The 12,866-nt window shown below is 39.8% G+C and overlaps 1 protein-coding gene across 1 annotated transcript in view; it reads right to left on the bottom strand.

Moving 5' to 3' along the window:
- Positions 1 to 5,529: 5,529 nt before the first annotated feature.
- Positions 5,530 to 12,866, bottom strand: part of fndc4a (fibronectin type III domain containing 4a) — a 30,323-nt gene continuing 22,986 nt past the window's right edge. The window contains exons 5-6 of the mRNA XM_086190205.1: positions 9,417 to 9,550; positions 5,530 to 6,470 (exon numbers count right to left, since the gene is read on the bottom strand). Of these exons, the coding sequence (XP_086046331.1) occupies positions 6,429 to 6,470; positions 9,417 to 9,550 (176 nt within the window). The 3' untranslated portion in view covers positions 5,530 to 6,428. The remainder of the gene's footprint in view (positions 6,471 to 9,416; positions 9,551 to 12,866) is intronic.

Consider the following 12,866-nt stretch of genomic DNA (forward strand, 5'->3'; position numbering starts at 1 on the left):
CCCCAGAATAATCAGGTTGATGCCAGTGACCCAGACCCCTCCTGGCTTGTTTTTCTCTTCTTTTTTTGGCTGGATATTAAATTCTATTTTGGCTTTAGTGTTTGAGATTTATTGAAATAACTGCAGAGTCACAGTCGACTTGTGCGTACTTAGAACCTAAAAAAAACAAACAAAAAACGATAATCGAAAGAAATGCGTATTACCGAGGTACCTGGGGCCTGTTACCATGGAAACACAGTAATGTTTCAGTCTTACAGACTTAAGAACTGTTTTCAGAGGTTTCAAATGCAGACCACCATCAGGGTCCTGACTCCAGGACCAGAACCACACCTGTAGAGAAAAGCAATATATATTACAGTAAGGTACGAGCTTCACTCTGCACTCAGTTTTGTGTTTTTAACCATTTTGAGTTGATTAACAACAACAACAACAACAACCACAAAATCATGTAATGTTGCAGTTAAGCCCCTTTGGATGAATTACTGGATGGATTAAGATGGAGCCAGCTTGACTTTCACAACTTCAGTTTCGGGGAGGGGTGGCTTGAAAATATAAATAGTCAGTTTGAATCAACAGCGCTGTGAGGACCATCAGCCTGTGCCAGTTGCTATATGGCATTTTTGAACATATTGAAAAATCTCCTGATGGAAACACAGAGTATCGTGTGAGATGAGATCTCATTAACCACGTTTACAGTATCAGTTTACTTTAAAAAAGAAGGTGCTTATTTTCTATCTATGCAATTAGCGGGTTTCCAGCAGTGTTGTGGGCTTATGATAATTTGTGAATAAACCACGTGTCCTGAACGGCAAACGTTTGTACAGACTTTGGAAACTGTTTGGTTTGTAAAATATGCCTAATAAAAGACTGTGTTTGTAAAAAAGTGATTTTTTTTTTTAATATGACATATGCAGCTGGACCCGTTGTCCCATCCATCCATCCACTTATCTGTTGAGGGTCGCGGGGGGAGGGGGCTGGAGCCTATCCCAGCTGACGCTGAGCGAGAGGTGGGGTTCACCCTGGATGGGGCGGGACCTGCAGTGTAAGATAATATTGCAAATGTGTCTTTGGTGCAAAAATGTTTTTTATAATTTAATGATTTTTCAAACCACGTGCAAAAATCAACAACTCACAGCGCTCGCAGTTTTCTCTTTGTAAGCGTTTTTCTTCTATCATCGCCTTTCCACCCATCCGTCAAGAACAACTCATTTCAAACGTGAACTTTAATCCATCCTTTTTTATGATTTTTTTTTTTTTTTTTTTTTACCCCCCCTTTCTTCTCAAACATCTTCCAGCAAACAAAACAAGGACATCCTCTTGTCTGGCCATCCGCCTGACACAGTCACATCGATCTGTCCGTTCATTCAGGCCGCCGCTCGTGCCAAGCAACAACATCCTGCCAATTTTCACAGTCAGAACCCCACAGGGCAGCGAGGTCTGACGCAGGAATTTACATTTGTAACATTGCAATGTTTTAGTTTAGACCAACTTGCACAATTTTTTGCACCTTGAGAGAAGCGTGTGGAGTCCTTTACTTTGTCTTGTCAGATATCGATTTTTTTTTTTTGTGTGTGTGTGTGTGTGGCTGTACCTGTGAGATTGATCACACTGCCAGCTGCGGTTATCTTTAGAAATATGTTTGATTTTCATCTTTTATTGCGTAGGACAATCCTAAAGAAAATGGAAGCTGTAGTCATTCATCAGAAACAAATCTTATGTATTATAGTTTTGAAATTCTTACAAAAGTAAGATTCTCAGATCTTTATTGCTGTAATTGCCTTCATATTACCTTTCACTAAATTGAATCTTTTTCTTTTGGCAAAATAGACGAACCTCACTCACTGTAACAACCATAAAACAACACATATTCTATTTATACATATTTACACATATACTGTAACGCTCGGATAAAAAGTGCTGGATTTGAATAAAGATGATATAGAAACGGTCTTAAAAAAAACATTAAATTTCAGTGCCTGAAGGCGGTAGACACCCTGCAAAAGGGATAAATTGTAAGTAGGCAGGGCGACAGTGAAAATGGGTCTGATATGTTCAGTTACATTTGTTTTTAAATATGTGTGTAAAAAGCAGAATTTAGCTTTTTTGTTCTTATACATAGGTAGCGGTACACTGCCGCAGAATCCTGTAAGAGCCTAGAGCTTGGCGCGACCCAGATGTACACGCTGAGTAAAAAGTTTGGGCAGAGGGTTTTTTTTTGTTGTTTTTTTTTTAATGGGCTCAAAAAGTAAATGTACGATTTTATATTCCTCCTCTCCGTGTCTGATCTGGGGCTTTAAACTTAAATAAGAAACCACAATGTTTTGAGCCCTCACAGTTCTTCGTACCCGATAAAGCACCTACGAAAGGCTTTAAACATGTTTTAAATGTAAAACTATTTAAATTTTGTAATATGAAATGTCACGCATCTTCAGATTAAAACTTAAAGCAAATAAGAAATTGCATACCATATCTAGAGAAGTTCCAGACTTGAATACTTACCTGCAAGCACACTCACTCAGAGAAACGATGTCACAGGTTCAGACAAGGACTTCTCACCTCATATTATGCAGATCTGAATCTCGCTCATGCCAAAACTGAGGTGATTGCTGCATCGTGGCTGGGTGCCAATGATCTATCGGCGCGGATTCTAGACGCTATTGTTGCCATTGCATTGTTTTGTACATGTTTTCAAAGAGTCCTGATATTGATGTTGTTTTGATCAATAAGTTGCCTGGAAATGCTGAGTCAATGACGGGAACGAGCCGCAGACGAGACTGGCAGTTATCTTCAACTCGAGTTTTAATTAAAAGATGCCTTTTAAGAATAAGAAAAAGCGATAAGGTGGTTCGCCTTTCTATTTTGTCATTGTAGCAGGAGAAACTCCAAAACTAGAACAATCCTCCTCTCTTGTTTCCTCATAACCAACTCATTAAGCGGAAAATATGATTTTATCCACTTGACGTTGATTCAAGAATTCTCATTAAACTCTGGAGCTCTCTGATTATTTGCAATGTCTAATTTGTCCGAGCTGTTCTAGGATCTACAAAGGAACAGCTCGTCTCGTATTCATAAGAGTGTAATTAATTGCTAATTGGCTATTTAACAGAATTGTGAACTGGCTAATTAGCTGATAAGGTGCTGCACACTCTCCTAGAGGACTAATATTACCTTCATAAAGGCTGCTGTGTTTGATATCCAGTATGGTTTAAATAGTGGAGGTCAGATATAAAGTTTAAAAGGCTGCAGCAGAGAAAATGACAAACAGAGGGCAATAACCTGCAAGTACGCGATAGATATCTCCCATTACACTTGAAGGTGTGAGCGTATTATTTACTACATACCAGCAGACTGTGATATATTCGCAGTACGAAAGTGTCAACCAGAGACGAAAGAGCAAAAACTGAAAAATGGCTCTAATGATAAAAATCTGATTTAAAGGCGCTTCTGCAAATCTTGCACTCAGCAAAACACAGTGACAGTAGGTTGGATTAAACAGTAAAAGGTTCTAATCAAATCAAAGTAACGGATCTAAAATGAAGTTAAATTTGAGCTCGTTCTTCCTTTTCTCTCAAACGCTACAATGAGGAGAGAAAATATTCCATTGCATTAATTTATAGACGGTGTACAGTACACGTAAACTACCTCTGAATCACATTCAACATCTATCCAGCTTATCTTCAGCTGGAACAACAGCCATAAATCATAGCAGCAACTAATGGAAGTAGCCAGTCTGTGCACTGAAACACTGTTAGGAGAAAAAAACAAAGGAGTACAATATTCCCCATGAATCCCCAGGACGCTATAATCACTTGCTATTTTAAGATGAGCTACTTCTGTGTAATTACATTTTTGATGAGGAACAATCTAGTTTAAAGGGCAGTTGAAATGGCTTATTGAAGTCGCTCTGTTGAGCCCGACGTCTCGTCTTCCAACCTCGGGCGCGTCACGCATAAACGTAGTGGTTGTAGTGATTTTTGGATTCAGTAATGGGAGCCCATTCGAGGAGGAGATGCAAAAAAATAACCCTTTGATGGACAGCTGCGTAGAACAGTCTTTTTCTGTTGGATTTGAAATTATCATGTTGTATAATATGACGCAAGTCCCCTCATCAGAATGTTTATTATTAATATCAGGCCACTATTTGTATAATTGCACCTTTTTATAAACAATTTCACGTATGAATTATTTTCACTTTAGTTTAACTTGCTAAACCTGGAGTAAAATAATGAATTGTTGCCGTTTTCATTTACTTGTGACCCAAATGCTGTTTTAAAGTGATACTTCACCCCAAAATTGAATATTTAAATAGTATAACATCATAGTCTTCGACCACCAAATTAATTTTCCCACCTGCGTCACTTTTTAGTGACTGCAGGATGCTGAAAGAGCCAGCCATGTCTATTTAGCTCAAAGCTAATTTAGACTTCTGGCTAACAACAGCAACACTGTCCCAAATGTCTGTTTGCAAACTCTCAAAGGCGTCATCCAGTAAAATCCATGTCCTCATAGATAAACCGTATGCTCAATAATCCCCAGACACTTTGATCTGAGCCGAACAACAAACAATCAAAGACCTCAGGTTTGGCGTGACCTTGACGGAGTGTGAACCAGTGCGGCTGAACCCTCCGTGTACTCTCGTTACTCTTGTTCGTGCCGGTGTGTGTTTTTGAGAGGTTGCAAGCAGACAGGCTCAAACTCACTTTTTCTGGGCGTGAAGCAGCGCTTTAACTTGGCTTATTTTCAGCTAACGTCATCAGTGATGGGTTTTGAAGAGTTCCTAGTACTGAATCCCGATGTTAACTGTGGCCAAAATATTTAATGATCCTGTTATGAAATCACCATTTATATCATTACCTTAAAAAACATTAAATATTACTGTACAGTTAAACCCTGCCAGCTCTTGAAGAGACAACGAGTAGGAAATTTATCTTTTTCAAACAATCCTTTACATTACATCACCGTTGCAGTCGTGTTGGGAGACTTATCACTTACGTAAAAGTTCATGAAATGCATTGTCTGGTCATTTGTACATCAATGATATTCACAAATATGAAGAGAGATTTCGGAGGGAGTGACTCAGCGTCGGGTCAACAAGAAGCTGGTGCAAAGTCGGACGTTCAAAGTGCAGTTTGCAATCTGGAAAGAAGCAGAAGTGCTGACGTGCGTGTGGTGAGAAAAGGTGCACACTCATACACGTTTCAGTCATCGGGAGCCAAATTATCAATTGTACTGGATGCAGTGTTGCTGATTATGTCATCAGTAAAGTCACAAGAGACATCTTTTGTGCAGGAAGTTCAGTGTTTTCTGTATATTTACATATAAAAAAAATTACTAAGCAATTCTGCTATAGTTTTGCAGTACTTTACAAAAAATAAAACTATTTTTTTTTCAGTTATATAATTAAACACGTCAGCATGGTGAATGCGATTCAGTCACGCGGCTCTGCATTTAAATTAAAAGCACTTTAATGGCCCTCGCGGAGCATTTTGTGCACAACAGATGCAACATAAGAATCTCAGTGAGGGAAACATTGTTATTTATTGCAACTTGGTAACGGTAACATTCAAAATAAGGTTTATTTTACACTTCAGGTAATACAATTGTCCGGAAATGTACAAGATCTACAATAATGAAACACTGGCATGGAGTAAAATATGCGTTCTTGTCTAAAAGCATCAATAGTAGGATCGAAAGAGTAGTAGCTTCACAGTACTGCAATCATGTTTATTTCTCCATTTTTGGGCATCTAACTTAGAATACACATCAAATGCTATTCTACACGCAAATGAACCTGCATGCAGATTTATCTTATAAATAAATCAAATATGTACATACATGTTCGTTGTTTATGAAATACTAAAAAGGAGCGTGACGGTTTTCATTTGAACATTTCAGAAAAAATAAAGAAATGTTGTGGCTCTTAAAATGAAATGTGACATACGTGTCTACAGTCATACAGTATACATGTGCGTGATCAGGCAGCGTGTTAACACTATTTGCAATGAAAACACGTCCATCTATTTAATTTATCATTACAGGTGCACATGCCGATATCAAAAAATACAATGCAGTATTTACAGTCATGTGGGACTGAAGCCTCCCAGAGATGAGATTGTGTCTTGTATTGCAGTAACATACCAAGCACCTGGCAAAGTCATCATGTTAACTAGGTTAACATGGGTTAACAGCTCTGCTCTAGTCTACATATTCATTTGTGTGTGTGTGTGTGTGTGTGTGTACAGGGTTGTTTTCCTATAAACACTCTGCATGCATGTGTGTGTCTGATGAGATATCACCTTGGTTGGCCCCCCCATCACATTTAATGCCCTACACAACCTTAATATCCTTCAGCTGGAGTTTCTCAACACTGAGAAAGACTGAATGTACTACACATTGATGGTAGAAGAGAAATTTCAACTTTCTTCCTCTCAGACTTCAATGATGTTGATCGACGGCACCGAAGGATGAAACTGCAAGAGTAGAGAAACAAAGTGTCACTACCGTCCGTCGTTATTAGAGCCGATCGCACTGTGGCAGAAATTGTTGCGACACAAAGTCTGTGTGCCTTTACATTGGCGGGTCCCTGGCGAGTCTTTCTAGTTTTCACATTTTTTTTTCATGAATAACAAAACAGAGTGAGATGGAATTTTTTGTCCCAAAAATAGGAGAAACAAGATCCATAAGTAGTTAATTGCTGATCTGCATCGGAAAATTAAAGGGATAAAACTTTTTTAAAAAAAGAAAATTCTCCCACATGCCCATGGAATGTCGTGAGTAAGGTGGGGGGTTTTGCTCAGTCCACTAAACTGTAATATAAGGCAGGAAACTTCCAAGTAACAGAAGTCCAAGCCCTCACGAGGTTCTTTCAAAACTACTTGGCATGTTGAGGCATCAGGATACTCTGATTACTTCTGCCGAGCAGGATGGATTTCATAGTTTGTTTTAGCAATTGAAGATTGGTGATCATTCATTTCCGTTGTTTGGGAATTTAATACAACTCATTTTCCTTCTTCACCCAACCGTCAACCACCGGGCATGAGGGTGAGAGGATTGAATTATCATTTCTGGGTGAATTATACCTTTCAGAAGGGAAAAAAAAAAACCATTGGTGAATGAATATTAATGCTTATGATATATAACCAGTTGTCAAGAGTTCTCTTAATTGAGTCATTGTCTTGTTGGTTCCACACGAACAACAGTCCCTGAGGAAAATTTGGGACTAAAATCCATTTTCCCCAGCAAGTAAAAGGATAAGAAGGTGCATTTTTGACACGATTCAGTGCCGAAAGCTAAAGTTACACTGGAGCGGTTGCAAGTTCATTCACAATTTTTCACGTCCTATTGTCATGCAAGGAAGTTTTGTAATTAAAACCGAAGCACAGCAAGTTGGAGGGTTTTTGCTCTCCACCTCGTAGTGTAGCACCAGATGTGCCTGTGGTCTAGAAAATCAGGTTAATATCCTGCATAATCAGGTTTTGCAGTTGTGAAGTGCCAAACAGGTGGCACTTCATTGCAGCATGAGTTGGCCGAGCACATAGATTAGATTACATTAGCATTCATCTCCAATAGAGGAGGTTGTTTCCTGCAGGACGGTGCATTAAACACAGCGTATCACAACACAAAAACAGGATGAGTCCTTCACAGTACGCATCTTCTGGCTTTCAGTTTGGAACTTCAGGTGACAACCATTGTACTGCTGGGACATCGTTGCATGTATAGCGAGGGGAAATTTTCAGCTTCATTCCTTTTAGTCCAATTTCTGCGATGCTCATCACACGATGTTCCCTCACAGTCAAAGGAAAGAAAAAAGTCTGGCAATTGAGATTATAAATGAACTGTTTCGCGCGCCCCCCCCCCCCCCCCCCAATACAATTATTGCGCAGCTGAATCTGACCAAAAGTCGACCCTATTAGACTTCGGCATGTTCAGGCATGTTGAGAACCACTCCTGGTAGAAACACACAAGTTTACTGTCTCCTTGAAAAGTTTTTCACATCTTATTGCTCATTATATTACGATTTATGGGCTAAAAATGTTTCTGAGGAGTTCCACTGTTACACACACACACACGCACACACACACACACACACACACACACACACACACACGCACACACACACAGTCTGTAAACCCTGTACGACGCGCAGGCTTCATGCATATTAGACAAACCCACCATCATTGTGGGCTAAACAGCACCATCCAATAACTTCTATCACAAGCAGCTCAGCTAATGTCATATAATGCAAAGTGTATAAAAAGTACTACATGAAAGTATGATGAAATAGACACAGTTGTTATGTTATTTATGTAGACGGTGAACCGAAGTAGTGGATATATATATGAGTCTGGGTCCAATAAAGTAGGATTCTTCACTGCGATTCCTGTTATACTATGAGAGCGTAGTACTTCCAGTGAGTTGGAAGATTATTCCTAAACTCGGGTCCATGAAGTCACGGCAAAACCTGGAAAAGTTACACACTATGAAAACCTGTGTTTAAATTTGAGAAAAGTCATTGAAATTCGCATGAAAAAAACCTTGCATAGAAGAATGTTGAAGAGGAAATAAGATGAAAATCTCGGTCAGTTGTTATCAATTGCTGTGTGATGCTTGTCGTTAATTTTGTTATATTATGGTACAGTTTTTACACTGATTTCTTGGTATATTTTCCACGTGTAGACAGTCACTCAGAAGAGTGTACAGTCCTGACATTTTTTCCCCCCTCGAAGCTGTGAAAAAGTCATCAAAAATCGAGGAAATGTTTTGGTAACAATGTCTGCGGCGTGTGCTGTTAGAGCTAGTGGTATTCTGGGAGTGGAGCCAGCCCTGGACAGCAGCCTGTGTCTTTCATATCACTAAACAATCGAATGTGTTTAATTTGATACCGAAACCATAACGTCATGAACACAGAAGGCGAAACACCTGCGACCTGACAGCCTGGATACTTTTCTGCTCCAGCAAACTCACTCTCTCTCTCTCTCTCTCTCTCTCTCCCAACCCTCTGCTGTTTCACACACACCAGCAATCACACCCCTGCATGTCTAGACAAAGAATACTGCAAACACACGCCGACAGACACTCTTTCTCATCCAGTGAGAACATGAGAGAGCTGACCTTTTGGTATAGCTGATGGAAATTTGTATTTGATTTAAATGCATAAGCAATCAATATCTAATTAGTGGCTGAGACAATCAGAAAACTGGTTGGGACATGACAAATAAATTACAATGATGGGCGAACGTGTGTGTGTGTGTGTGTGTGTGTGTGTGTGTGTGTGTGTGTGTGCGCACCTACATGAGAAGTCACACAGAGTTGCGTAGCACAGGCGAGTAGTGAAACAAGCGTACAAAAAATTGTGAAACCATTCCTGACGCGATTCAGGGAGTGATTCTAAGCGCAGTTAGCAACATCATGCTCACTTTGCTCCTCAACAGTCCGCCGCTGTGATGCTCCGGCGTGCTCCTCTCTGATGACGGTTTGGCCTTCTCCTTATTGTTGCTGGAATCATTGTCCTTGATGATGTCATACTGCCGGCAGAACAGGGCAATAACGGCTGCCAGGAGGTGAGATGTTGGCATATGTCACACACACACACACACACACACACACACACACACACACACACACAAGGAATAAAGGCATTCAGTCAAGAGGCAGCAACTATCACTCACAGACGTGTCACCACGTGTCACGTTGAAAGGCCACGTGGATAATGGAATTCTGCTTCCAGAGGAGTGTGATGGCAGAGCCTTTATCTGAAAGCTTGGAAGACAGAGATTCTCTGTGGAATTTGCTTTGTTGTGTTTTGCAATCTGCCAGATGCAGCTCTGCCTCCTCCACTTTTGGATGTACGCTCACAATTAACGTCCTCACTTCATGAATTTGTATGAGAACAATATCATGAAATATTCAGAAAATGATGGTACACAGTTCTGGTGATGAGACCTTGGCGCTGATTTAGGACGGGCAGAGGCATAATTCATTGAGCTGACAGATTATTATTCAAGGGTGATTTAAGTCATCTACTATAGTGTAGCTGCACATCATCCTGAGATGCTGATGAGACAAGTTGCTGCATTCGTACTTTTTGTTATATAAAAGTAGTGTCCGTTTAATCGTAGCATTGTACAGTGGGAGTGAAGTCCAAACTACAACGAGAAAAAGCTAAACACAATCACAAATCCAAATACACAACAGCAAGTAGAAAGAGGGAAAACAGGATAACACGCCTCACGAAAAACAACGGCACATAAGGTAACAACAACAACAACTCGCGCAACGCAGCAGAAAATAGGAAAACAAAACAACAAAATGACTCACAAAACAGGAAGACGACTACCAAAACAAAATATAAAAACACAATAAATCACACAAAAAAAACAGAAAACAAGAAAATAAACCACATAATGTGAGAGAAATCAGAAAAACAACTCGCCAAACAACAGAAAACTGGAAAATACAACAAACTGGCAAGAAGATAAAGAGAAAACAACACACAAACAACAAAGATGTTTACGTCTGAAAAACCTTTGTTGCTAACTTGTTCCTCTAGAGGTTAAAGAGGTTTCTCTTTTGTCGCATTGAGATTTTGGATTTGATGTGTTGTTTTCCCTTTTGTAGGTCTGACTCACAATTTGTTGTGTTTTCATATTTTTCATTGTGATTTGTTCTTCACTGCCGCTGTAGAATTGATTCATCCATTGTGTTTAGGACGCTAACGTTCAAGCGTATCGTTGTGTGTATTTGATAAATGAAGAAAAGTGACGTCTTCTTTAAAAAAAACAAGCGCTTTTGGTGACTTTATGAAACTAAAAACTTTTTAAAAAGTCATTTATCACACAGAATTCTGTGAAATATTGTACATTAGCACAAGTAGTTCCAGTTACCTAATTAGTTCATAATTCAATTAATGTTCAGTCCAATCCGTGCAGTGGGGACAGTAAGAGGATGAAAGATTAAAAGATAACAAATACAGAATGAACAAAGTATATTTTTGAGATGGTGAATCTTTTGAAGGTTGCTCACAAATCGGCAGGCGATAAGATAATTATTCTTTAAACCGGCGCCAAATGAGCAGCCTATTATGAATATGCATCATGAGGGGATTGTATTCTTTCACTCCCACGCTTCATAGCCACCGTGGTACTTCGGTTTGTCTCATTAGCATTATTTAACATCTCACTCTCTTCCTCTCGGGTGGGAAACCCTTCTCCTGGCAGCCTGTCAGATATGCCACTTGGTATTGTGCCTCAACACTCCATTAATCATCACTCTTCCTCAGAGGAGCAGAAACTCAGACACGGTTTGAGAGTTCGGTCGTAGAGACGCTCAGAGACGCGTGATTCTGGTTTGACATCACTGCGCCAACAGAGCTGAAAGGGACGGGATGTTCAGAGTTGTCAAATGTATTTTCAGCCTTGTGCCCGAGGCTATGGATTATAAATTTGTGGGTCATTGATCTGTGTGTCAATTTATTGATGTAGTTACACGATAATCTGTGTTAAAAACCATCCATTCATGTTTGCTGACATTGGGTGAGAGGCGGGGTTCACCCTGGACGGGTCGCCAGCCCATCACAGGGCCATTAGGAGCAATTGGGGGCTCAGTGTCTTGCTCAAGGATACTTTGACATGGTCTTCTGGGGAAGTGAGGATCGAACCAGCAACCCTTCGGTTGCTAAACAGCCACTCTACCTCTGAGCCATGCCGCCCTTCGTCTGTGTTAGAACCTCGGAGGTTATAGAGGTTACGCGTCATTACTCCTCATCATTGAGGCTGACAGTAAGCGCCGCAGATCAGTTGGGAGTAACTCATTATCTTTCAGCTTTTTGAGCAGGATTTTAATGTCGTTTCACTACTGACAAGAACTGGTCAATAACATCTGGTGCTTTACATTGAATTTACAGACATTGGACCGTATGGATTTACACTGAGATTATTAACTCCCCTCTTCTCTCAGATAGCATATGTTTATTTAATTTAAACATCCCTTTAGTCCGTGTATTATAGTGTACAGAAATATGGATACTGTGTGTGTCTGGCCTTTTTTTTTTTTTTTTAACCTCATTAAAGCATCCAACTCCTCTCACTCTTTAACAGAAGCAGATTAAACATCTGTTTAAAACTCTCAAATGCATCATCCAGTATAATCCAGGCCTTATTTATCCACCCGTACGCACAGTGAAACTTCAATTTGAGCTCAAAACAAGTCCAACACATTTAAGCGTTTCCTTATGTTTCTTCCTTAAACTTTTTTTTTGCAGGATTTTTTTTTTTTAAAGCTGGTTTTAAGTCAGAGTGCCTGTAGATTGTTGATCATATAGTGAAAGCACTGGATTATCCTGGATGATGTGTTGGAGAGAATGGAAAATCACATCCCTTTTGCCTCCAGTTTAAAAATATATTGTTAGCCTTTGAATTCACCAAGAATTCACGCAGGGAGACAGAAAAGCATTTTTGTGAATTCAAGCCACCCAACGGTGAGTCCCTGAAGAACAAATTACACTTTTTTTTAAGGTGAATTAAGATTTAATCTGAATAAAACTGATTTATAGATCTTTTAGGCTCAATTGAGGAAATATTTCACCGAATGCAAATCTACTCGCTAGCAGGCAGGTTCACTAGAAGGTTGATACCATCTCATTTGTGGGTTTAAAATATTAAGTAACAGCCAGAAGGGTAGAACACCACTAAAAGATGGAGAGCAGCGAGAAATAGCTACCTCTTCTCTGTTCCCCACCGATCAGCGCCTCTAAAGCTCACTGATTAAAGTAACAGTATATCCTCTTGAGAGGTCTGAGCAAAAAAGTTGTATTACGTTGCTGGAACTATTTCTTGGCAGGGTACAAGAAGTCTTGTCAAATTTACTGC

Source organism: Aulostomus chinensis, chromosome 20 (assembly GCF_037954235.1).
Source record: "Aulostomus chinensis isolate RoL2024-O1b breed Wild chromosome 20, RoL_Achi_v1.0, whole genome shotgun sequence".
In the NCBI taxonomy this organism is placed as follows: Eukaryota; Metazoa; Chordata; class Actinopteri; order Syngnathiformes; family Aulostomidae; genus Aulostomus; species Aulostomus chinensis.